Source organism: Athene noctua, chromosome 5 (assembly GCF_965140245.1).
Source record: "Athene noctua chromosome 5, bAthNoc1.hap1.1, whole genome shotgun sequence".
NCBI lineage: Eukaryota > Metazoa > Chordata > Aves > Strigiformes > Strigidae > Athene > Athene noctua.
Genome location: NC_134041.1, coordinates 12,552,393 through 12,578,950, shown reverse-complemented (window position 1 = coordinate 12,578,950; position 26,558 = coordinate 12,552,393). Strand labels below are relative to the sequence as shown.

Below are 26,558 nucleotides of genomic sequence, written 5' to 3'. Positions count from 1 at the left end.
CTGGCCGTCTCTAATAGGGGGAAAGGATTTCTTTTTTTACAGCATTTAACCCTCTGACCCAGTGAGGCTGAGCTGTGAAGGGACAACACAGCTCCATAAGCCTTAGCAACAGCAGCAGAAAAAGCCAGGTGCAGTGTCATTTTTCTGCAGGAAGGGTTTGGGTCTCTGCTAATCCTGTCTTGCTGGTGGGGCTAGAAAGCTGTCCCTTCAGGTTATAAATCACTGGGCTGCCAGATTGCAGAAGTCTCTGGAAAAGAACCTGTGAGCATGAGCCCCTTTCCAAGGTCTGTTTATCAGGGCTGAGACATCAGGTAGAAAATGTTCCTGTCATTTCATTCCTTTAAGAAAACCGCCTAGCCCAGCAGGGGTTTTCCTAATATAGCCTTGTCCTGGAGAGATGTGTTGATATCAGCACAGCAGGTATTATCAACCACTTAGGAATCATCAGCCAGCCCCACTGTGCAATTGGTTGGGATTCAAAAGCTTGTGATTTGGCTCCGAGAGAATCCAGTGCTGGCAAGTGGCTCTTAGCTGGGCTGCTTCAGTTTGGCACCTCAGGGCCGGGTCTGCTAGCCAGAAAGTTGCTGGCACTGGGAATGTTTCACACCAGGAAGACACTGTTTCCAGAACATGACCTCCACTGATGCTGAGGGAAGGAGGATCCCCCCAGCACTGCTGGAGTTTGAGAAGCATGACTGTTCCCTGCTGTCCAGAGGCAAGGGGAAACCTCCGTGTTCGAGGGATGTAGTGTTGCTATAGCATAATGGACACTTGCTTTTGTCTCCCTCTCCTGCCGGTGCTGTTCAGAAGAGATACGCAGCCAGCCCCTATTCGGATGAGATTGTGATGGAAGTGGCTTCAGCAAAGCAGCAGGATGAACCGGAGATGCTGTGGGTGATGGGACCTGTCCTGGCCGTGATATTAATCATCATTATTGTCATTGCTATACTCCTCTTCAAAAGGTGAGATCCAGTCCAGGACATAGCAGTTATGGCATGAGTACTACAGGTGGTGGCGCCTTCAAGACCCTCCTTGTAGCCTTCAGATATGGGGTGCTCTGATAGAAAGTCCTTGGTGATCATGGGGTGGAGGAAAGTCTCTACTTGGCAGAGCAGAAGGCTGCTTTACAAAGAGAGCAGAAGGGCTGGGTATGCAGAAGGTTATTAATATCAGCCCCAGGACACAGAACTGCTGTGGATTCTGTGAGCAGTGAGACAGAGGAGAGTATATTTGTCCCTAAAAGCGGTCTGACCACACTCTGGTCTCACAACTCTGGATTTTGAGCCTTGAGGACTTCTCTAGTACTGTTTTTCTGTGGAAATTGCCTGCTTAATCTCTGGCAGATGCCCCCACTACTGTGAATTTTGATTGAGAAACATGGTCTTGGTGGTGAGAACAGGGCATGGATGTGACAGGCTGAAATCAGAGTAGGAGCTCTCAATCTTGAGGCTTCTCAGCCCTGGCTGCTGGATCAGCACCATCCACGCTCTGTGCTCCCTGCTGAAGCAACCACCTGCTTTTGCGCGGCAGAGCGGTCCTGCTAGAGCTGTAACTGTTGTGTGAAATGATTGTTAGTCCTCCCGAGGAGCCACAGGTTGCATTTGCATGTGTTCTTGTAGCCTGTTCAATTACAGCAGGTCATTCTCTATCAGCTCAACTCCAAGGTTCTGCTCCTCCTGGACTCTCTATTTACATATGTATCTGTAGCTTGGGGACCGGAGCTGGCTTTGTTGTCTGATTAAATGGAGCTCTGCTGTGCATGTGCAGTCAGTGCCTTTCTGTGTCAGTGATATCTCCTTTCTTCTGTTTCTGCTCTTCCCTGGATCTAGTAAGCAAGAAAGGTATGAATCCATTTTATCTTCTTGTTTTGCTAAAATTTCATTTTTTAAAAATCAAGTCTGAAGCTACTAAGGGGCATCTTTGTTTTTGGGAGCACAGAGCATGCCAGCCCTAGGGATTTGCAAAGACTGTTTTCTCAAAGGTATCAGCCTCCTAGCAATTGTCAGCCTCTCAGAGCTCTTAGGGAGGCAGATTCAACATAAAGATTTCCTAGATTGGTTTTGCAATTAGATTAAAAATCAAAAGAACAACAACACCAGCAGTTATAAGGGTTTCTTTGTTTTCTCAGTCACTTCAGACTGAGAGCTATTCTGTCAAGAATGCAGGTGCATTCTTGAGGAAGCTTTAGGGGAATACCAGGCAATTGTAAGAAAAAAAGTCTTTAAGGAGAGAAAATGGCCCCAGGGGGGATTTCTGTACCTGGATCCCATAGACGATGTGCCCAGCTTGGCTTAACTTTGCTTTGCCCCAGAGTCTGGTGTAGATGAAGCACCAGGCAAGCAGCACTGTGCTCAGACCTGACGTTCATGTCCCTGCTGTGTCCTAGCCCATGCAGCAGCAGATCCCCTTCCAGCACCACCCACATGCTCAGAGTGATGCTGTGTTATCCTACAGTGTTTTGCTGTCCAGCTTCTCTTTGGAGGCATTTTCTCCCAAAGGTATCTGTGCAGCATATTTGCGGTGTCAAATCTACAATGGGAATGAATTGAAGCTGAGTAGCAGTGGATAGCTTGGGATCTGGAGGTTTGTTTAGCAGTTGCCCTGACTAGGCTAATGAGAGAGACAAACATTAATTATGTGCTGTTCCCATTCCCAGAAAAGCTGGGCCACTTTGCTCAAGGGCTCAGGGACTGGTACACAGTAGCACATGGCACATCCTGCTGTGTTCCTGATAGGAGAAACACTGCTTTATTTGTTTGCCATGTATTTTTCTTTCTTTCTATCAATGCTCTCAGTCCTTCAGCTCTTTTGTGTCGGTCCAGACAGCTAGAAGGCTTCTGAGATGTTCAGATCACTCAGAGTGGTGTAAGACTCACAAGCTGGTCCTCCCCATTGAACAACTCCAGTGTTTGATTCAGTCATGGGCTGCAGATGGAGCTTGCTCACAGCCTGGGCCACAGCAGGAACGCAGGTTTCACTCGTGATTTATGCACTAAATTTTCCCTAATTGCTTCTCACTAGTGCCAGCCCAGCATGCACAGCTCCCCATGGAAGTGATAGCACCCTGTGTATGTGCAGAGCGTTTCTGATCACGCGTGGCTCAGGGTCACCACCATGCAGGACGCAGCTCAGAACCTGGCAACCCTTCAGGGTGCTTCAAAATGCCTCACAAGGGAGTAGAAAGCAGAGGCTGACTGTTGCAACTTGCAGGATGGTAAATGTGCTAGCACTCGTGCAGACAAGTAGTGATGCAGCTCCCTCTCTTCCAGAAAACATCAGGTCAGCAGACGGGTTCACCATCAGGCAAAATCCATTTGGAGGCTGTAGCCAGAAGACAGTCTCTGCATATTGCTGCGTGCTCAGCATGTTGGCAAAGTGTCAGGGTTAGCACAGACATGGAAGAGAGTACTGTTGTCCAGCTCCTGCCCAACACCCCGCATGGGTATATCCACTACATTCCAAATATAGAGCAAGAATTCGGACTTAAAAAATCTCTAGAAACCCTTCTTGCAGTATTGGATTTTCCTTAATATTCACTTGTCCACTTTTTGATTAGATCTGTCCCTGCTTTGCCTGTGAATTCCAGCAAGAGCCTGAGGTGGTGGCATTGCTCTAGGCATAAATATAGCATGAAGAGACAACAGTGTATTTTATTGTTCCATTAATACACGCCTTGGGTGCCTTCAACCATTCAAGACATGTATTAATGGCCCAATAAAACACACCCTGAAGAGCCTTTACACTATTATATTACAGCATTCTATATTTAAATATTTCTAATACTTGAAAAAAAAATTTTATTATATCCTTCCACTACAGGAAATAGTTCCTAGAGAGAGTAAGAGGAAATAACATCTTGCATCTATCTGCTTTTTCTCTAATAAATATTACACAGAATATCATATTTCAGAGTGCCTCACTAATCAAACCTCTGCCATTGCTTACATATGATCCTTCCTGTTTCACAGATGGAAAATTGGAAGCATGGAAAGAGGATGTGACTTGCCCAGAGCCCCAGGGAGCCTGGGATGGAGCTGGGTATATGAGACACAGGGACCCAGGCTCCTTCCCAGGGTGGTTCATGCCAGTCTCTGCCAGAGCTCACCTGCTTGTCTCTGTCCTCTCTGTCCGTAGGAAAAGGGCACACTCCCCCTCTTCCAAGGATGAGCACTCCATCGGCCTGAAGGACTCGCTCTTGGCCCACTCCTCTGACCCAGTCGAGATGAGGCGGCTTAACTACCAGACTCCAGGTAGGGAGCAGCTAACCCCCTTGCGTCCCACCTCCTGCCGTTCCCCTTCGCCAGGTCCCCATGCTGGAGGAGTTGCAGTCCTCTACCCCAGCAGCTCTGCACCTTCTCAGTCACAGTGCACAGAGGGGGCTTAGACCGAGGATATCCAGGTGTCTGTTTTCTGGTCTGCAAATCCTTCTTGTCGGCCCTGTCACTGCAGGCACGCGAGGCTTGGGAACCTGGACAGGGACAGCCTACTGTATGATGTGTGTCAGACCTTATATGAAGCTCACTGCAGTTGTCCTGAGCCACAAGGAGCCTCCATGCAGCGTTGGGAGAGCTCACCAGTGCCTGTACCTGCGTTGCTCCCGCAGGTGCAGTGTGCTGTGCTGGCTTGGTCCAGGCTGGGATTCAGCACTGAGCACCACTGGTGCAGTGCTGCCCACAGGAGCTGCATTGCGGGGGATCAAGAGGTACAGAGAGCCTTTGTACTGCTGAGAGTGTCCCAGCACCTTCATCCTGGGACCTTTGGTGTGCTGACTCCCCTGCTCTGCTCAGCTAAGGGGAAAGAGAAGAGCTACTTAACAGCCTACACTGCTTCCCAGCCAGTGCTGTGGCCCAGTGAAGGGCGCTGCTGGTCACGGTGGTCTCAGTGCAGAGGACGGTAGTTCAGTAAAAGCTGTTGCTTTTTGCATGCAACTGTTCACTGCAGAGCATCTCATCATGCCTGCACTGGCCTGTGGTGCCTCAGGGTGTAACTAGTTTGCCAGCCCACAGAGGCAACTGTACTTCGCACTGCAGAAAGGTCTCGTGCTGCTGCTATGAGTCTGTATGTCTCTGATGGCACTGAAGGCACAGTACCTGTCATTGTAGCGATCAGAGACAGGCTCGCCCTGACTCGTTCAGAGCCTTTCAGAGAGTCCATGTCGTAGATGAAGTGGGGGAGCGCTTGGGCTTTTGTGATGGAGGGAGCAGTTCAGCAATAAATGAGGCACATACAGCTCTCTTCTAACTTGCAACTCCTCCTGGTCTGTAACCTACTTTCCTTTTCCTCCTGCTGCTCATTCATCTGAGAGCTTTCATCTAACAAGAGAGTTTTGAAGGGACCATTTCCTGATATAAACCTGCTGTGTCTGGGAGGGAGGGTAAGAGGAGCCTCTCCTCTTGCTGCTCACAGCGGCCTGGCTCACACCTGGGGTGGGCTTCACCAGCACATCTCCCTCCATGCCAGAGCAGCTGTCAGAGAGCTGTAGTTAGTGCATCTCCCAGGCAGGACTGATGGCAGCTCTCATGGGTAGGATGCAACAGCCTGGCAGTTGCCAACAGACCTGGCACGTTAATTGGCCACAAGGCAGACCAGTGTGGTATTGCAGCATGGGAGGAAAATGCTGTGGGGAGCAAGGGAGGCACCTGCACTAGAGGAAGACCATCTCAACAGGCAGGTCAGTGGGAGCAGCGCTAGGGGAGGGGCTCACACATGGTCAGCAGCAGCATGCAGCTTTTTTGAGGGGGAGCAAGGTGTTGAACAGGGCTGTTCGAGGACAGCTGTGCATGGCAACAGGCCTCTGTGACTTGCCTCCACTGCCCAGGGACACAAGAGCCATCTTGGCTGTATGCTCGTGGTTTACATTGCACAGAGGAGTGTGACAGGTCAGGCATGCGCCTGCTGCCATCTCCACTGAGATCAGGGTGTTTGCCACAAGGGCATCCCTTGCTAGAGCTGTAGGAATGGTCAAGAGCTGCCATCAGAGAGAAGAGGGGTCCGGAAAATTTTCTTTTCCCACCTGTGCCTAAGGAGAGCCAAAAATACTGTCTCATTCGGTAAGTTTGCAGAGCTTTCTGGAGAGACAGAAACAACCCAAAGTGCCCAGTTCACTCCAGGCAGCAGCAGTGCCCTGGCATGCTGCTAGCCAGTGCTCCCCCACCAAGTGACAGCATGGTGTCCTTCCTCCCCTCCTTCCCCCTGTGTCACTTGTGAGGCTCTGCGAGGTGGAAGCAGGGTAGTGTAGCTAGAATTGACTGTTCCATCTCCTGACGAGTTTGTTCTCATTAATGAGGAGGCATGAAAACCACCACCCTGGTAGGCCCATGCTGTTGCCCCCGTCACCCACCCGAGGTTGAGGCAGTGCGGTGTGGATGCATTGACAAGAGGTGCTGGTCACCGGCCCTCCACGCTTCAGTAGCTGGTCTCCCTGCTGGAGTGCGCTGAGCAGGGAAAACTTGTTTAATGCATAATTAATTGACTACTGTTATTAAATATTAAGCTTTCTTATTTTTGTGGCTTTTACTACAGGCGAGGGTTATTTCCCCCACTGTCAGCCTCCCTGTTCTAACGTAGCACTGTGCCAAGTCGCTGAGAGATGACAGGACCAGAAAGTGTCCCAGTATACCATGAAATGAGGCTGAGTTGTGCTGCTGATGAGCTGCAAGCGAAGTGGAGGCTCAGGGCACTGAGCAGGGGTTGCTGGGGCTGTGCAGTCCGCCTGGCCGCCAAGCAGCACAGATGTCTCCTGTACCTGCCATCCACCTGCCCTTGCTGGCTCCCCTTGGGCACAGGGCCATGGACAGTGGTGTGCAGTGAGCAGTGTGGCTTTCGCTGTCAGATGCAGACCCGCGTGCTCACTCCCCCGCAAGTACCTCCAACTCCACGCGTTTGCCAGCGTCAGGGGATGACGCTGGCCTGAGACAAAAGCCTGGTGTGTAATGGCCAGCTGGAGAGCAGCCCCCGGGGCCAGGCAGCTGGTCTTGTGCAGGAGGGAGGCTCCTGGTGCTGTGGCAGATGGTGCCTTCCTTTGCATCCTCATCTCTTTGTCTTTCCATCTCTGAACCTCTGCGATGATGACTAAAGGCTAATGGGATTTCTGTTCTTGCCACATTTCTTTTCTTTGCAGGTGCCAGTGTCCCCAGTTGCCCGAATATCTCAAGTTAGTTTTAACTCCTGTATTTATCTTTTGACACCTTTTGCTTTTTCTTTCCCTTTCTCTCTCGTCTCTGTAATTTTTGTTTCAATGTCATGAAGGTCACCCTCACTCACAGCAGACTGTAGTACAGCAGTGATTTCACTTTCTGACATGGTTTGTGGGGCCAAGCTCGGGTACTGTTTGCACGGCACTACAGCAGCTCACCACAGCACAGTGCAGAAGGGAAGGTCCCAGGTCTTGGGCTGCTCCCAGGCCTCCTGCCCACTGGCAGTGGCATGCCAGGCTCTGCTGTAGCACCAGGCCTGCAGCTGCGCCTGCATGGGGGCAGATAACCTTGACCATTCTGGCAGGGATGGTCAGCTAAAAACCCCTGATGAACAAACTGAAGGGTGCTCTGCAGCCCCGTGGTTGAACACACTCTCCTCCTACCTCAGGCAAACTGGCTTCCCTAGGCTGAGTTGCCTGTGCCATAGAGTTAGGCAGAATGTATGCCAAGGGCTGCTGATCTCTGAACTGCTTGTGCAGTTGGTCTCCTTGGCAGTGTTGGCACCCGGGGCCCAGGCGCAGAGCAGAGGAGCCTACTGCTGTCGGATGGAGTAGTACCAGGACTGTGGGTGTAACTGCCCATTCATCTTTTGTCTTGTGAGCTTCAAGTTCACTCTCAAACAACCACAAAAGTGTGCCCTCCCTGCTTCTTGATGTACAAGGTAGCGGTGTACGCATGCAGGAATGGGAGAAGCATGTGGTATAGATGCTTCTCCCAGGAGCAGAGCTAAGGGCTTTGGAGTCTGCAGCTCCAAAGGCATTGTGAGACCTCTGAGCCTTTCTAGCCTGGTGGTGGAGAGCTGTCCTCTTGCCAGTCATTGGAAGAGCATGTACAAGTCCTGGTAGTCTTGCTCTGTGCTCAGTGACAGTTGTTCTAGGTTCACCATAATGAGATACCAACCACCTCTTTCTCCCTGTTTGCTCTTGCATCACCTTTGCAGCTGCAGCACTCCTTTGGCCAGCAAAACTGAAGTTTGGAGAGACCCCCTTGTATTTCTCAGCAGCTCTGCTGTGGCCCTGTATGGCTCTGCCATACTTCATACATAACCATACCGAGATAAGCACATACTGTGGCTATGTTTCAGTCTCTCTCTTCTAGCCCTACAACTCCACCTTGGTTCCACACTGTTCTCATTCAGTTGCTCATCAGTAAAAGCTCTGCACTGCAAAGTCTGCTCCTGAGCTACAGCTTCTGGAGCTCTGGCACCAACGAGTAAACTGTGCAGAAATCTGAGCATTGTCTTTGTGGTCCTGCTCAACCACCTCGGGGATCCTCGTGGGTGAAGTGGCAAACAGAGGACCATTTGCAGGAGGACCTCAGCACAAGGCAGAAGAAGGATCTTTCCTTCTCTGTCCCTGTGTCCTCAGGCCATCCATGGATAAGTCTGCACTGTCAAGTGATAGAAGGAAGAGTGTGTGTTGGATCGGGGTCTTGCCTATATGCAGCAATGTCAGATACTTTTGGCAGAGGTGTGAGGAGCCCTGCTGTGCAGCAGCTGCAGTGTAACACTTCCCTGTTATCACCTAGTGACTTGTCACCACTGTGTAAAATGCACATACCCAGCCTGGGGACTGCTCCATCACCTCAGCAGCCCATCACTGCTATCTGCAGCAGCATTCAGGCTCCTGAACGATTGAGAGGCTCCTGGCCGTGCTCCAGCCTGTCTCCCTGGATGTGAATCAACAGCACCGGCCTATTAATAACCATTATTACCCACATGGGGTTTCTGGGAAACCCACAGAGCAGCCGCTGGAGTCACGAGCCTTGGAATTTGGATGAGCCAGGCTTTGGATGAGATGTTTCACAGCTACATTCCTGCCAATTCATCATCTCAGCTTCAGAGAAAGAGGTTGCGATGGTTGAGCCCTGAATCCCAGGGCCCCAGTAGGGCTTCTCCCAATCCCACATCTGCACCCCCACAAGACCTGTCCCCTGTGTGGACCTGTGGTATCCCCTCCTCTGGTCCTTTTCCCCAACAAAGGCTTGGGCTATGCCCAGGATGAGCCATACTCCACATCCCTGCTTTAGACAGAGCAAGACTTCTGCCACGGTTTGAGCTGCATCCCCGCTCGCAGCAGCCTCCCAGAAGCTGCTGTAGGGCACATGGCTGCACATGGTGCCTTGCATGAGCCAGCCTAGTGGAGCTGGATTTTGGGCCCTGGAGGTGGCTTTGCCTCTGGAGCACCACTGACAAGCACTGAGTTACTCAACTGCGGGCAGAGCTGCTCCTCAGCTCTTGGAAAGTTGTGCGGTCGCTGACCAGGGAAGCAGCCATTCTTCTGTGGGGCTCTTCCCACCTTTCTCTAGCTCCCCAGGGGCTGGGGCAGCATCTGCCTACCCAAAAAGCTGTGCACATACACCACAGAGGTTTCCCCTGCTGCAGGTCTGGGAGAGTTTATTTTTGGCTAATGCCATTGTTAGGGGTAAGCAAGAGGATCAGCCTCAGCTCTTGGCAGTGAGAGCACCAGAGAATCAGCGTGTTCAACTTCAGCCCACGCCGGAGCCCGGGAAGCACATTGACAGTGTATCCTCGGCCCATTCCTGCTGGGGGCTTGCCCGAGCCCCTGCCCGCTGCGTGGCCTGCTCTGTGTGCCCGGTGGCTGTACTGCCTGAGCATGCTCACCTGGTCATGCACATTTTGCACATCATCTTTCTGTTTTGTTTCACCAAACCGTGTACTCTGAGAGTGCCTGCAGCATGCCGTGTGACCTCGCCGACTTCCCATCCATCCCGCCCAGCGCTTCACATAGTCACACATGTCTGCCTTGCACCCATCTTTCGGGTTTGCTGTGCACATGCTGTTGTCGAGCCTTCCTCAGCCATGCAGAGCCATAACCCTTTTCCTCTCCCTCCTCCCTCCTTGTCTCGCTTGCAGGCATGCGTGACCACCCCCCCATCCCCGTGACTGACCTCGCCGACAACATCGACAGGCTGAAAGCCAACGATGGGCTGAAGTTTTCCCAGGAGTACGAGGTGAGCGTGAGAGTGTGCGGGGCGGTGGGGGCAGAGTGATGCTGGCCAGGACCCCCAGCGGAGAGGACTTGAAAGCTGAGCCATGCCTCCCCCACACCGGCATCTCCTGCACGGGCCCCGCGCCAGGCCTGGGAGCCTGCCAGCTCTCCCTGCCAGCTCTCCCTGCCAGCCCCAGAGCGGTGGGAACTCGCCTTGAGCAGTTGAAGCATGGCTGGTACAGGGAAAAGGCCTTGCCGCTGAAGGAGCAGCAGCCCGCCATGCTCCCCCTGTGGTTACAGTCTTAGGAGTGAATGGGAGCTCGTGTCTACCCGTCTGGACTGTCGCTGTTTACTTTGTTTTTCTGCTCTGCGAGGGCTGCCCTCCATGCAGGTTGGCTGAGGTATTTCAGTCCACAAGCATCCTGTGCCCCTTCATTTCCATCTGCATTCAAAACTTTGCTTTCTGTGCCATCCTCTGCTGCCGACAAACATGCATCTGGGTTTTCATTCCTGCTTTCCCTGTCTAATCTCTTCCTGCATACTGCTAGACTGTGCTGATATTAGCCTGTGCTATTCAGCATCCCTGCCACCAGAAACTCTGCTAATGTCCAACTGCCCTGGAGCAATCCCAGCTCCCCTCCCTGCATGGAGCTCGCTCTGCCCATGCTCTGCAGTCCTGAGCTGCAAACTCTCCTGCGCTGCTGAATCACGCTCCTGCCCTCCTCTGTACCTCTGGTGGAGCCCCCAGACAGGTAGTGTCTGCACTCGCCACCGATGCTGCTTTGCTCACACAGACACAGGCTGGGCATTCGGTGAACCCCCCCATCCTGCACTGCACCTCTCCCAGCCCAACCCCTCCCCTCCTGTCCTCTCGAGGACAGCTTGCCAAGGGGTTGCACGCGTGGAGGGGAAGGGGCTGACCTGCACAAGGGCTGTCTCACTTTTCTCACCACTGTCCAGGCTGGATGATTAGGTTGAAAACATGAAAAGTCAGGGAAAGTTCTTCTGCAGCCATGAGAGCAATGGCAGTATTATATTTTCCTGTGCTTACATGCAGGACCCTCTTGAGCTGCAGGGGACTTGTAAATAAACTCCCCACTAGTATTAAAGAGGGAATAAATTTGGGAAGTGTCCTTTGCATGTGTTATCGCTTCTGTTTGAATTGTTATCTGCTTGTGCCTGTGGCCTCCCCTTCCTGCAGCATACCTAAACTGATTTATGAGATGAGATCAGAACATTTGCCCACAAGGTAGGATTATATATGCCAGGAAAGGGAAAGCAGATTTCTGTGTTGAGAAGGTAAGGGACGAATTCCAGCTAGTTCAAAGGGTGTGCTGCTTGTGTCTGAGGAAGGTGCAGAGCTCCTTTTTGCTTCAGGATGCCAAGTGGAGGGCTTTGCTGTCCCTCTACAAACTACTGCCTAGACCAGAGAGGAGCTGAGATTTCACCAGCTACAGCATTACATTGCAACTTGGGAAGTGTTTAGAGGAATAATGTGCTTCCCTTGCCGTTACCTGTGTGTTCATGTATGTCCTGCCAGTGGTGCCAAGGTACGCTGGCATATCTGTCTGCCTTGGGCTTTCTGTTATAAGTCCAGCTGAAATGTTGAGCAGGGCCATCCACTGCACTACAGGCAGACTGTGCCTCTGCTGTGCAGTGGGGATTCAGCTGGATACAGTGTCTGTGCACTCCCATCCTCACACTAGGCCTGCGCTGGTTGGAGCCTGCAACATAATACTGAGCTGTGGGAACTGTTTTGGAAAAAATGAGCATTAAGTAAATTCTCTTAGCTGTTTTCATGAGCCTCTCTCTTCTCATTTCTCTTTCTTTAGAATATCATGGCTGGTTGAGAGCACCAATCAGTTGTACTTTTCATGTTGAAACAGCTATTAAGTAGCTGATTGTTGCGTGTAATTTTTTTCGCATGGATTCTGCTGCATTTGACACCTGATCAGCTAGAAATCACTGAATGTGACCAGCTCATATGGTGTTTGACACTAGGATGGACCCCAAAGCAGAAGGGGTTGCCCCTTGTTGGCATGTGGGGATCAGTACAGTCATTTTCCATTTGAAATGCCAGTGAGAAAAATCTTGGACTGAGTTTGCAGAGGACAGCAGCTACCTGTGTAGGGTTGCTGTGACAGCGGGTCTGCTCTCGTCCTGGTCCCTGTGCGTGCAGGTTTGGCATGGCAGCAGCTCTCTTTGGGGTCTGTGATGGGAGTGCTGGAGGGCAGGACAGGCACCACATGTGCTGCTGAGTAAGGGAATCTGTGGAGTGGATGTGAAATAGCAGAGATGGGAGGGGGAGCCGGCTGTGCAGCCCCTGTGGGAGCCTGTGCCCTCCCTGTCTGGGGAGAGGCAAGGAACCACAGCTCACCAAATTCTGTGCAATTGCAGTCATTAAGTGATGAGCCAGTCCCAGCACTCACCTGGGACTGTCTGAGCCCCAGAACTGCACAGAGCTGAGTGGTGACCCAGCACTTCAAAAGACAGAGGCCCTGACCCTGTTTCCCTATGGCATGATAGTGCTGCTGGACTGGGCATAGCACAGCTGAGCAGGGAGAGTCCAGGGACGAAGGCATCATGGATGAACCTCCAAGGCTTGTTTGGTATTTGGTTGTGCTTTGGAATTGTTGCGTTTTAAGTGTTTTTGCAGAGCAGCCTAGCAGTCTGACATCTCTCTGGGGTGCAGGGCTGTTTATAGATGGCTCGCTTTCCAGGAGTGGTGGCACCCCAGGCAGAGAGCAAATATTAACAGCACTTTGAACCACTGAGGCCGGATGCCCAGAGCTATCAGTCTGACGCTTGCCTTGGTTGTGCAAGGGATAGCAGGGTAACCAGACACAGGTGACACAAAGCAAGACCTGTCATCACCTCCCTGCACGCCTGGGAGGGGAGGAGGGAGGGTGGCAGAGATTTCTTGGAGCTGTCTTGGCATCCATTCCCACTGGTCAGAGAACAAATATTGCTCACACCAGCTTGCCAGCCTGCATGGCCTAGTAGCCTGTGCAACAGAGCTGGGACAGAGGGAGCTGTGTGCTGGCCGCAGCAAGAGGACCTGCTGGTCCCCCTGGTGCAACAGGAGAGGTTGACCTGCAGATGCTGGGAGCTGAGCTGGCTGCAGGCACAGTTCACTCTACTGCCGGCTGCTCTGGCGTGGGGCATAGCACAGCCCCACCATGCTCCCCTGGGTGTGCGGCAGAGCTGGGGGGAGCAGAGTGCAAGGGTCTGGCAGCAGCTGCTGGCCTGGCCGCACCAGGAGAGTATTTCATTTTTAGTGTACAGTGAGAGCTGCAGTGAATTTACAGTGTGGGTTTAATGGAATTAAATAAGTAGAAGGGAGGCTGAGCCCCTTAATTATTTATCTGCAGGCTGTGGCGGGCGCTGCAGCTGTGTTGGAGCTCCTCCTGTGGGCCACCTTCCCATGCTGCAGCCTGTGGATGTGGGGCAGGATCCTGCCCTGGGATGGGGGGTACCTGCACTGCTACAAACAAGTGTGCACACACACACCCCGCATCTCGCACTTTCACTGTGGGACCCAGCAAGCTGGGCACTGCTGTCCTCTTTGCTATTAGCAAACACAGAACAGACTGGCTCCAGCCAGGGCTGGTTCCTGCTCCCTTGTGGCTGCTGCCACTTCTGGGCTGGATCCTGCACCACCTTCCCAGGCAAAAATTTTTTCCTTATGTCCAAATGGCAACTTGTGGCCATTGCCCCTCATGTCCAGTCCCTTCAGTATGTCCCTCCAGTAGACAGCCCCAAGGAGCAGAGGAGGCTGGAGGTGATGAGAGCCAGGCAGCATGCAGCTGCCCAGCACATTAGTCCTTGCTAATCTTTAGGTTGTACATGAGATTTGACTGTGCTTCCCAGTGTGGTGCGGAGGCTGAAGCCCCTTCCCCACAGTTTTGTATGGAGAGAAACACTGCAGGCCTGCCCAAAGCCCATGTTCACTTGCATTTCCCTTAAAGCTGCCAAGGACATTGCTTCTCCCATGCCCTGGCAACGCATCTTAGGCAGCAGGAGAGGTTCTTGAGTCCCGGGGGCCTGTAAGCCCAGGAGGTGCTGCACCAGGGGTCCAGATAGCAGCTGGGGAGCTGCATGTTGTGGGTTTAATGGGCTAATCGGGAAGCTGCCTGGCAGGGATGCAGCGCTCAGGTTCCGGTAATAAGAATAATAAGGCTGAAGCGCTGCCAGCGATTGATTCAGGAGCGCATTATGTCCTCATTTGAGACGCAGCGCAGATTGACAGTGGTCAATGCTTGTGCTAATGTGGTTGATTTCACAGGAGGCAGGGAAGCACTCGCAGCCCGAGCACCTTCCCCTCCCCGTGCCCTTGTGCAGCCACCTGGGCTGCTGAGCAGCACGGGGCCGCAGCCGCCCAGCTCCTTGTCTGCTGCAGCCAGGGCCAGCTGAGCCACCCCAGAGGTCTGCCTGCCTGGGCTGCCCATCCCTGCCAGCAGCGGAGGCAGCTGAAGGGACTCTGCATGCAGGGGGATTTTGGAGCTACGCTGAGGAAGGGGAGCAGCAAACCCAAGGTGGACCGTATCTGGAAGACAAACTGGCACCCAGTGCTGTTTTCGAGGCATCTGTAAAGTGCTCTCGACTCTTTCGAGGAAAGAGCCTTTTTCCAATCCCATTTCTGACTCTGTCTTTATGTTGATGGCAGTAGCAGCAGGGATCCCTGAGCTGCTTTGGAGAGATCGCTCCTTGAGCTTCCACGCTGGGAAGGAGGAGTTGTACTAATTGGGCTTTTTCTTAATTTGCTCTTGCTGTCTAACAACATCTCCCCTGTTACTTTAAAGCAAAGCAAAACTAAAAGTCATAGTGCTTTTTTGTTCCTGGCTCATTTCCTTTCAATTTTCCAGCCCTTTTGCTTTCTAGGAAGAATGAATTGAAAGTCTTACTCTGATCAAGTTTTGGGATGAAACAGTGATTCCCGTGAGCCCCAGAAAGGAAGAAGAGCAGGCTCCCAGTGCCTAGGCAGTTGTGGAGTAAGGCAGGGAGATGAGGCAATGCTGCCATAGTCAGGGGCTACAGAGCATTGTGCAGAGATGGGACAAGACTTGCCAACCACCACTCTGTGTAAGGGCTTCAACTGCTCTCCAAGCAGCCCATCATCCTCCCGTTTATTTACTCATTTGTTTGCCTTAAAGGGGGGAACAGGTGTACATTAATTCATCACCAGAGTTTAAATTAAATCATTTTACTTCTAAATGAGTCACTAATTTGCAGGAGTATTTAATTAGAACCTCTTTGCACTCAGGTGCTGTATTACTTCTGACTTTCTCACCTGTTTGCCCTCTGAAGAGGCTGATGATGATTAGACCATTTCTGCACATCCTCATTGCACATCAAAGCAATTAACCCTAATGGAAACACCTTGATGCTCCTCCTTGGTTCTGGGGGCTCTTGGCAGCCTTGTCTCCCCCAGGAAATAACCCTTTCCACTGCTGTGGCAGGACACAGACTTGCTGTGCAAAGCACACTGCACCCCACAGCTTGGGCAGCCCTGCAGCCTTTTGGCAGTAATTTGTAGCATAGATTCAGTGTGAAAACTGCACTGAACTCTCCCTGCCTCTGCTGTGAAGGGAGGACTGGCTCCAGCACCCACCTGTGCCTGGCACTCAGCAAGTGTTCACAGGGTGCAAGCAGGGCTGGTGCTTGCTTTTGTTGCCCCTCAACAACAGGCAAATGCTCACTCAAGCCCTCAGTGCTGGTCTCAGCTCCACCACCTGCTAGTTAGCTCTCTGCATGGGCTGTCCATGCAGACTAAGGCCACCTTTTTGATAAAAAGAGGTGTTATTTATGTCTTTAATAGTCATTGGTGGATTTTCCTCCTTAGTTTATCTCTTTGTGCTTCTTCTTCACTGTGCTCAGGATTGGCTAGACTGGTATCAAAACGCTTCTCACTCATCTCTACTCCAAACAGAAGAGTCCTTACACATCTTGTTCCTATTAGTTTTTCATCCTTTTGATCATTTCTACTGCCCTTCTCCAGTTCAGCCCTACCATTAGGTGGACAGCAGTCGTCACTGCCACACAGCTGAGGGAGGAGAGCATTCAAAGAGCTGATGCAGTGAGCAGCCTATCCTGTGAACAAAATATAGCTGCCTGAACAAAATGCAAAACACAGAGTGCCCCAGAGAGCCATGAGCTGCGCTGGGACATCTCTGCCTGGGCAGAGTATGCAGAGGCTGTGGTGGCCAGGCCAGTGGGTTTCCAGCCAGAAGCAGTGCTTGTGGCCTCCACTCCCACCATCTCTACTGCAGTGCCTCTGAGCGCTGCTAGTGCCTGCTTATTATGCTGATAATAGAAAATTATAGGTTTTCTGTAGGAAATGTCTGTTTACATCCTACATTTCCCAAACTACCTATTAGCATCGCTGTGATGTCACATCCTCCTGCGCGCTTTCGTCAGCACTGGCCCCTCTGTCTCAGGCTGCCTGCTGCTGCGGGAAGGGCTGGCAGCGTGGGCCACACGTGGGCATGGGCGACTGCCCTGGCCATGCCTTGTGCCTGCCACAGAGCCCTCAGGGTGGTGCAGCGATACAGGCTGTGCCTGTGCTCCATACCCGAGTTGGGTACCTGCACCCACTGCTAGCTGCTTTGGAAGTGCCTGCTCAACAGCACAGGAGAGCAGGGGACAGCGATGGGTGTCACCTTGCACACAGAGGGACCGTGAGGGCTGTCCAGGTCAGCCCAGTCAGGGAGCTGTGCTCAGCCTTTTGCTCACAGCTGATGCAGAGCTGACAGACTCGTGGGCGTTTTACTGCCTGAGAAACCTTCTGACATGGCTCTCTGCCAAGCGATGAACGTGGATGCCTGCAGAGAGAATAACGTGCAGTGCTTCCCCTGGCCTGTTTGCTCATTATTTTTGCCTGTGGGCCAGCAAAGCTTCCAGGACCCTGAGCTGGAGCACAACTTTAAGAAGGCTTTGACTGTTGGTAATTTCAGGGGGAAGGGGTTCATGGGATGACTGATTGCTGCTGTAGCTGCCTGCCACGGGCTTGCTCAGGGCTGCATGTGCAGAGCAAATCCCTGCATGAGGCAGCTGTCTTATCTGGGTGCATCGTGTATCTCTCAGATAAAGAGGGGTGCTTTGGGGATGGTCCATTTTCACCTTGTTTTGTGTGTGAACAAAGATGAGTGGAAAGCCTTTGGGAAGGGGCTGCCTGGCCATAGAGGAGCCGTGCACAAGCACATGGCTCATAGGAGAAGCATTGGGTGTGTGAGGCCAGGACACAGGCAGGATTAGGATGTGTGCTTTTCAGGCAGTTGCATAGCATGTGGGCCTTTGGCCAAGATTTATAACCATGTCTCTTTCTCCAGGTTTATAGTTCCTTGTCACTCTATTAACTCAACGAGAGATGTTTACATTGCATAAGTAGCTGGAGCAGTGGATAGTAACCTATCAATTTTCATGACTGCTCCCTGGCAAAAGCTCTTAGGCTGTCTTGCAGGACAGTGATACCCAAAGCTCCTGGGGCACAAGACACCCACGGCTTGCTATATTTCAGGAGAATGCAATTCAACAGCTAATAAAACCGCTAGGTCAAGAACTGCACAGTCAGGTCTCTGTGGAGTCCTGGCATAAGACCAAATTTCTGCTGATGGGTAGCTTCAGAGAAAAGGATGAGCACACAGCAAGAGTGCAGGTGAAGGCTCATCTGCAGCAGGCTGCCCTAGCAAGGGGCTGCTTTGCCTGCAGGTCACGGGAGGCAGGTCCCACTGGGGACTGGGTTTCAGTGTGGTCTGGCTTGGCAGTGCTGCTGGAGACTCCCACAGAAGCTGCGTCTGGCCTGGAGAGAGGTGTGTGGGGAAATGGAGATTTCCTGACTGAAAGGCATGTGTGCTGCAGCATCCTGCTGTGCAGTAACCTCTCCTGACTCCTTGCCTCTCTTTCTCTCCACAGTCCATTGACCCGGGGCAGCAGTTCACCTGGGAGAACTCCAACCTGGAAGTGAATAAACCGAAAAACCGCTATGCAAATGTGATCGCCTATGACCACTCACGTGTCATCCTGACCTCCATTGATGGTAAGAGTAACTCTGGAGTGGGCACCCCAGCAAATGACTGAACTTGGCTGTAGGAGGGGACCATTTTTTTCCCTGTTCTCAGTCAAGCAGGGACACACGCCAAGAAGTATATCCAGCATAAGTGTGAGCAAACGTGTGTTCTGGCTGGCAAGAAGAGAGGAAGGGCTCTGTAGAGCTGCCCCTGCTTTCCCAGTGTCCTCAGAGCAGCATACCCTGTGTGGTTGCTTCTTGCTACTGCTGGTGCCAGCAGAGATGTCTGTCCCAGCAGCTTCCCTTTTCGCTGCTGGCCCTGCTGTGTGACTTCAGCTGCCTTCCTCGACACATGGTGGGACATGGCACTGTTGGCCCTACCACCCTCTGTCTCAGCATGACTGCAGGGCCAGTATCTTCCTCTGGGACTTCTCAGTGTTTTCTCACAAGTGCCCAGAGCTGCACAGGCTGGGGGGGCCCTTTCCCTGGGACATTAAGCTCCAAACGTCCCATATCTGTGCTCTATGGGAGATGCATCAGGCCCTGGTGTTCATAGCCCTGCCATCCCATGGCTCCTAGAACCAGCCCCATATCTCTGGAGTCTGGGCTTAATACATGCTTTTAGTGCCTGCTTTGTGGTCCCCTTGCACAAAGGAGCTGGAACCCAGGTATGGATGCCCAGGCCCACCCCTTCCCATTGTTTTAAAAATCAGCACCCATCTGTGCACACCAGAACTGAGCCCTGTCATAGGGGATGAGGAAGATACAGCTAATACAATGCACCGCTGCCTGGGGGAAGAGTCTGGGGCCTGGCTTTGTGTACAGGTGGCCCTGCAGCCACTAGCTGCCTTTTTGTTGGGATGGAAGAGTCTTTTCTAATGTTAATGCACCACTCATCCTCTGGAGGAGAAGGCGGGGGTCCAAAGGGTCTCACACAGGAAGTGTTCAGCAGTAGCAGCTATGCAAAGGCCTGGCATGCCTGATCATGGGCAAACCCTCTGAGACAGCTGTGAGTTGAGCACGCAGGGGAATTCCTGTTTTCCAGCCTGACTCAGTTGCTGTAAGTAGTGTCTGTGTCTTCCTGGGAACCGTTCCCGAAGCGCCCTGCCAGGTCCCCACACCCGTGCCAAGGGAGCCAGGCACTGCACTCCAGCTGCTGCGGCTCCCCCAGAGCCACCAGTGCTTTGTTTCTGCTGGAGGCTGCTGGGACCTGTAGAAAATTCCCCAGGACAAAAGGGTGAGGGGGAGTCCCCCAGTTTCATTCCCCTCCTCTATAAATGCAGATGAGCTTTCCTCAGGAGACAAGGAGATTCCTGCTGGTTTCCCTCCGGGCAGCCCATGCTGAGCACCGTTTGGATTTGCCACATTTGTTTTAGTAACTGTGTGTTTGCATTTTAAAGGCCTTTACAAGCAAGTCTTTTCCTTAAAGTGGTGGGGACAGAATGGGGAGCTGGAGCAGCCTCTGCCAGCAGGCAGCAGAGGGGGTTCTCACACTGAGGAGGGTTCCAGTGGTGGTGGGAGAGGAAGGTCTTTGGCTCTTCTGGGATACTTATCCCTGCAGGAAGGATGGGAGGACATCCCTGCTTGACATCCCCTGCTAACAGAGACAAGCTAATGAAGCAGCTTCATTTTTTTAAAGGTGCTGTAGGACCATAAAGAATTGCTGGTGAATTTAAGACAATTATTTCAATCAGTTGCTTGGGGCCAAACGAGCTCCTTAATATTCCTGCCTGTGAATTTCTCTTCGTGTGTGGGTGGCAGCTGTCTCTCTGCTTTGGTGCTGCCTGCTTTTTGCATTAATGTGGGAGTTACAAAGGGTTCTTCTTTATTCAGGCACTATCCCCGTCCTTTGCAGGATCCCTGGAAGAGATTCTGGCATCACCCTGTAAAGGAGACTTGTCAAGAGCCTTGTGAACATGCCAGCCTCTTCCCCTGCCTGCAGGGCCCAGCAGAGCAATAGGCACAGGGTCATGGGCTGCCCCTGGCTAACACTTTGCCCTTCTTCTCCACAGGGGTCCCAGGCAGTGATTACATCAATGCTAATTACATTGATGGGTATCGGAAGCAGAACGCCTACATCGCCACACAGGGACCTCTGCCAGAAACCCTCAGCGACTTCTGGAGGATGGTGTGGGAACAGAGAACAGCAACTATAGTCATGATGACCAGGCTGGAGGAGAAGTCTAGGGTACAGTGTGTGCTTCCTCTCTTTTCTGGAGCTGTTGGGGGGGGGGGGGGGGGGCAGGAGAGAAGGATGGGAACACTACAGCATAAGGGCATCTAGGAAAAGGCGAGCTCCAAGGGTGTGGCTCACTGCTGCAGGCACCCCAGCAACAAGTGCCTTCTAAGTATATCTCTGTGGGGCAAAAGGGTGGCAAAACCTCCTGTCACTATGCTGCTCATTAACCCCTGTCTTGCCTGCATGCACACCCATCCTTTCCCTGCCCACATCATTCACACCAAAAGGAGAAAGGCAGGCTCTGAGATGGGGAGTGTTGACAGTTGCTGAAAGCCTGGGGGCTGCGTCCCAGAAGCTGAGAAGCTGCGATGGGTAGGTGGTATCAGCAGCATCCTGCAGCCTGACAGGGCCTCATTGCAATAACAAGACTAATTTGTGCCTCGTCCAATGACAACATGTATAAACGATCAGCTCATACTGCCAAGATTAGATATTCTGATGTAATAAATGCAAAGCTGCCTGCAAACCATGGGGAAGGCACAAGGTGGAGAGGAAGGAGCAGGAGCCATCGCTGCAGATGATGCTTATGGTGTCTCGTGACAGGTTCTTACTCAGCCCCTGAAGCAGGAGTTCATAAGCTGTGACCAAAGTGCTCCTGTGCCAGGTGCACCCTTCGGGCAAAGCCTGCCCAAGCGGGAGGCAGCTTCTGCCTCTTGTCATTCAGTTTGTTCCTAAAAGTAAAATTTTAGCGGTGAGCATTTGTACTTGCAGAATATTTTAGTGTTGCCATGCCAACGGCAGGAGAAGAGGCTGTGCGCTCAAGCTGTGAAGCACTGGTTATTTTTAGCCCAATAAGCTCGTTCTTGAGAAGCAGAAACTGCCAACTTTGGGTTTAGTTAAAACTTTTGCTCACGTGGTCTCCCTCCATTTCAAAGCTTTAGCACCAAAATGCTCGCAGGGGTGTCCTAGCCCACGCTGGCTGGGAGGAAGCAGCTGGAACAACCGATCACCGTGGCAAAACAGCTCTGCTTTTCATGCATGTACAAAAATAGGCTTTGTTCATGGGCTTCCCCAGCTCTACAAATGCCCTACAGCCTGCAGGGAAGAATAGCGTTCCTTGGAGACGAGCTGCCTCTAGAGATCCAACCCCAGCTTTGCACTGTGCTTCTTGCTGCACAGCCCTGCCTGCTCTGTCCAATGGCCACTGTCACCCACCCCAGCCCAAACAGGGACATAAATTAACCTGACCCGTCCTGTGGCTCAGGGCTTGGCATGTGGGCTAAGCAAGATCAGAAGCTGCTAAAACTGCTCTCTGCAGTTGGGGGTTACATGAAGACTTTTTTGTGCCTTCACATTTCAGTGATGGAGCATATATTTGAAATACAAGAAAAAGACCTTCTAGGTTGCCAAGTAAATCCATGCCCGGAGTCCTGACTCACTTAACTTCTGGGCTGCTTAGTTATGGGAAAGCACTCCAAGGTGCATGTTTCTCAAAGATAACGGGTTTCCTTTTGACCCCGCAGGCACTTGTCTTTGCCTGAGACGCCTGTGCTGCTGATCTGTGTGTTATCTCCCCCCAGCACACTCCCTGTCATATCATCCTGCAGTTACCTTGGTTTCTGTCCCAAACACAGCATGTGTGGTCAGGCATTTGGTGACGGGATGAGCACTGTGAATCCCTGTCATGGGCAGGGGGTGATCAGAGCCCTTGCAGAAGCTGCAGGCAGCCTGCCTGACCAGGCGTGCTGCCCAAGGGCTCTAGGCTGTCCCGGCTGGACAGAGACCCCAGCATTTGCTCCCCAACACTGCCTGCACATGTCCTGCTGACTTTTTGGCACATCCCCAGCACTAATGAGAAATGGGCAGTTTTCTCAGCACTGCAGAGAGGCAGGTTGCCAGGGGAGATAGTGGGGAAGCCCGGCCACTCCTGAGTGGAACCAGCCCTGCACAGCAAGGGCTTCCCTAGATGTGTTTGCTGGACTCTGTAGGTGCCTCAGGGCACCCACTCACAGGAGGGCCCTGGTGGGGAGCTGGGATAAGGACTTTCAGGAGATTATTTCCTCTGGGGTTTTTTGCTGGCTTCTCCAGCATCTTCCAAGGCAGGATGACTTTTCAGCCACCTTCCTGCTCTGCTCTTCCTCGTACCTCTTTCTTTGCTGATGGCTGGCATTCACTCAGAAGCACGCCTTTTTGGGACCAAGAAAGATCCCGGTCACTGCCCACTGCTCCCAGCTTTCAACATGATTCACTGTTTTAGTTTCCTCCACTCCAGAGCCTTCAGATGTCATCTCATGCAAGCCCTTGGGTCCCTGCAGCATTGCTGCGTGCTAATGTTCACACTGCTGTGGGACAGCCACTGCTCCAGGCAGTCACATCGTGTCACAGCGTTACCCATGGGTGACCTTGCTTGAAAGTCCCCTTGCCCAGGGGCTTCAGCGCAGGCACAGGACTGTCTCTCCAGCTGTGGAGCCTGGGGTGGGCAGTAGGGTCTTACGGTGAGATGCCCAGCCCAGAGCAGGCTCTGACACCTCCCCAAGTGAGCTCGCCAAGTCCCCCTCGGCAGTGCTGTGTGTAGATAAGCCAACCGGGACAGCAGCAGCTTTGCAGCCCTGTAGGGGTGACACTGCTTTAAAGGGCTCCTGAGCTGCAGGGGGAGAAAAATCTTTAAAGAGCATCAGCTTTTATGGTCTGCAATTTCAGCTGGCTTGATGGTCCAAATCATCCTCCCTTTTTCATGTTTTCACAAAGCGAGAGGCACATAAAGGATAGAAATGGCTGGATTGTGCAATTTAGCTGCCTTCAAAGCTTTACAATCAGTTTCAGAATCATTTGGTGGCAGTTCAGAAACACACATTGTAGATTACCTTTCCCAAAGCTGCAAGCGTGGCGTATCCCAGCTGGGGTGTGTTGCACAAGAGAGGTATTAAAACAGGATTTCTCCTAATCTATCCCAGGCTATCCCCAAGAGCCTGGCAGAGTGAATGAGGTCTCCCAAAGCAGTGCTGTAGCTTGCTCTGTCCCAGCCTAGAGCACTGAGCAGCCACCTCTGGAGTGTGATCTCTCTGCCCTGGCATTTCATGTCCCCAGGCAGGGGTGCAAAGAGGTTGGTGCTCCAGGGTTCTGGGGGAGAGGGGCCTGGCAGCCAAGTCTGACTCCAGCCCTCTCGCTGGCAGCAATGCCATCTGGAGCTTGCGAGCAGGGCTGGGAGCTCTAGAGCTGAGGAGGGGTGCCCGGCTGCTCTTGGGCACCGGGCGTCAAAGGGGAGGGGACAGGAACCACTCTGCAAAGCTGCAATAAATGGCTGTTCAGGACATTACTGTGCTCCTTAAGTTAATGAGAAGCAAGCACTGCCAGAAGAAAACATCTCTTATCTCCTTTAGTGCCACAGTGCATCGGCTTCAGCATAAAATTTACAGAGCTTGAAAATGGGGCATAAACATTATGGGTAAATTTGGCAGAAAATGTGACCGACTCTTATCTGGTCATGAATAAATAATTTTCAATTACCAGCCCAGGCACTGCTATTATCCCGCACAGGGAACTCCTCCGAAGTTTGTTTTGTGCTCGAGTACACACGGCCCTGTAGCATGTGGGTGGCAGAAGGGGACTGCTCTCCTTGAGGTGTGGGCTCAGGCACGGGGACACGCTGTGCTGCTTCCCTGCAACGTCCCCTGCAAACCACACTGAGGGCGACACAGCAAGTGGCTGTCCCCAGCATTCGCAGGATGCCTTTCTGCCCTCCCCCCGCCCCACTTCAGAGGGGCCACATCATCCCTGAGCCAGGCAAGGAAAACTCAGGTGGCCAGTGAGGCAGCTGCTGCCCACTTTTGAGGGTAGGATCGGTTTAGCTGTGAAATAAGGTTTGTGACCTCTGAGTTGTTCACTTTGCAGCTAGTCAGTGAAAATAATGGGCTGCTCTGTGCCAAGAGAGGAAGAGAAATATGAGATTTGTGCAGGGCCTGCCATGTGGGGAGCACAGATCCAAGGCAGTGCAGGAGGCAGCAGAGCTGCTCGGGGCAGGCAGGTGCCTGCAGTACCCCATCAGGCAGCCTTGCTCCAGGCACTTCTGCCAGGGCAGGACTTGCTAAGAGCAGACCCCAAAGAAAGCAGGGACAGATGCATCCCTCTATCCCTAGGTTACCCTACTCCAGCCGCCAGAGTGCAAGATGAGGGCTCTTAGCTCTCAGAAGACCCACCCTGCTTAAAGTGTCTTCAATTAAAAGGCAGAACTTCATTGATTTCTAATTAAGCCTGTTGTTTCCCTTCCCACACATTCCCCTGTAAACACCCTCGGCTAATAATTAAGTTTACTATTCCTTGACAAGCACAGATGATCTTCCATTCACTCCTCTCTCCTAGGGCGGGAAACCATTTTCGGTGCAGTGCACATGGGTGGGAATGAAGTCTTCCTCCTGTCAGCCAGGCACCACAGCTCCACAAGGTGGGGGAGCCGGGTGCCAGATGAAGTAGGGATGCTCAGGGTGCCAAATAAATAGGGAGCTCGGGCTGGAGAGAACAAAACCAGAGGAGCAGTTTGCAAATACTGAGCTGTGAATAGAAGGAGGACGAGGGCAACAGCAGGTGAGCAGGGAGGGATGCACAGAGAGGTGAAGGGGGCAGAGGGATGGGGTCCTGGAGAGGTGTTAGGGTTTTCTGCCAAAGGGGCTGCAGCGGGAGCCATGGCCAGTAGCTCAAAGTGCTCTGGCAGAAAAGTTGGAAGGGGGAGATAAAGGGTGCTGTAGAGAAAGGGGTCTCTTGGGAGCAGCAGTGTGTTTGTGATGTGACAGTGCTGCCTGCAGGAAGGGGCTGAAGGGATTGTTTGGCCAGTCTGTGTCTTCTCACAGAGGGAGAACAAGTTGCATCTGTGTCTGAGCTGGCATCTGTGCCTTGCTGCAGAACAGTTTTTGAAACACCTGGGAGATGTAGATTTCCAGGGATGTGCCACTTGCCAGAAGGGCAGGTTGGCATCTCTCAGAGATGCTCAGTGCACTTGAGCCTACGGCAGCGCAGAACGGGTGGCAGGGTCAGCCCGGTGAACACAGCATCCAGGCTGGAGGCCTAGCATAGGCTGTGTCCCATCTTTCACCAGGGTGGTTTGCTGCTTGGGGGGCCATGCTGACAGGGGCACCCCGGGGACTACGGATGTTACGGGGAAAGGTAGTGCCTGTTGTTGTATTGTTGGGTACTATGCTGGACTCAGAAGTGTGTCCTGTCTCAGCTCAGTGCTGAGGGTCAAGGACTTTGGGCTGGGATAGCAGGGAGCTGGTGGGGATACAGGCTGCATCTTCCTCACCTCAGCTGCCCTTGGAGCAGAGCCTTCCCCAGAGAAACCACCACTTCCCCTGCCCTGCTTCACCAGCTCTCCTTCCACCAACCCGAAGCTGCCAGCCTTCTCTCCATCCAGGTAGAGCTCAAGCCGGGGGATGCTTAGCATAGCCCTGAAGACCCCTGTCTTCCCAAACAGAAGGTGGAGAAGAAAAACTACAGCAGGCACAAATCACTGCTAGCAATTGCTACATACCGTCTTCAGTTGCATACTATCTTCAAACCTGGTGCTGCTCTTGCTGCTGTGTCTGGTGTTCTGGCCCCCTTCGCCGCTTCCCACCAGGGACTCCAGAAAAAAATAAAAATAAAAATAAAAATCCCTCTTTGAATATGAATCTTGTGGAAAGGAACCCAGGGTGTGCTGCCTTTCTGCTGGGGATTGGGACACTCAAGAAGAAGGAAATTGGGGTGTTTGGAGCCCCCCTGCATAGAGACTCTTCTCTGTCTTTACCCTTTGAAGGGCAAAGCCCTGTTCCTCACCCCAGCCAGCAGCCAAGCATTGACGCTTTCTCCTCTCCTCCTCACAGGTAAAGTGTGACCAGTACTGGCCAAGCCGGGGTACAGAAACCTATGGGATGATCCAGGTCACCCTACTGGACACAGTTGAGCTGGCCACCTACACCGTCCGCACCTTTGCACTGTACAAGGTATGGTGCTGGCTGGGCTCTTCCTGCTCCAGGTAATGCAGAGCCGCTCCCCGATGCTGCAGGGTGCTGCTCAGTCCACAGGCAGAGGCCACCGGCTGTGCCTGGCTTGGCCAAGCGTGTGGCTGGTCCACACATGAGCCATTTCTCACAGCTGGGCTGGAATGGGAGACTGGCTGCAGGTTGTGCATCTGGCCACCACTAGATTTTGTCCAGGATGCCTGATGCTTTCCTCTACACATTCAGACCATGTGATGG

General features: G+C 52.5%; 1 protein-coding gene across 19 annotated transcripts in view; it reads left to right on the top strand.

The window, feature by feature from the left end:
* PTPRF (protein tyrosine phosphatase receptor type F) overlaps window positions 1-26,558 on the top strand; it is a 389,874-nt gene that overhangs the window by 352,648 nt on the left and 10,668 nt on the right. For 14 of the 19 annotated variants that reach the window (XM_074906365.1, XM_074906369.1, XM_074906383.1 and 11 more), the window contains 7 exons: window positions 808-962; window positions 4,135-4,250; window positions 7,121-7,153; window positions 10,072-10,169; window positions 18,059-18,182; window positions 20,165-20,340; window positions 26,184-26,303. In XM_074906365.1, the coding sequence (XP_074762466.1) occupies window positions 808-962; window positions 4,135-4,250; window positions 7,121-7,153; window positions 10,072-10,169; window positions 18,059-18,182; window positions 20,165-20,340; window positions 26,184-26,303 (822 nt within the window). The remainder of the gene's footprint in view (window positions 1-807; window positions 963-4,134; window positions 4,251-7,120; window positions 7,154-10,071; window positions 10,170-18,058; window positions 18,183-20,164; window positions 20,341-26,183; window positions 26,304-26,558) is intronic. The other 5 variants (XM_074906384.1, XM_074906379.1, XM_074906376.1 and 2 more) reach the window with 1 other exon arrangement.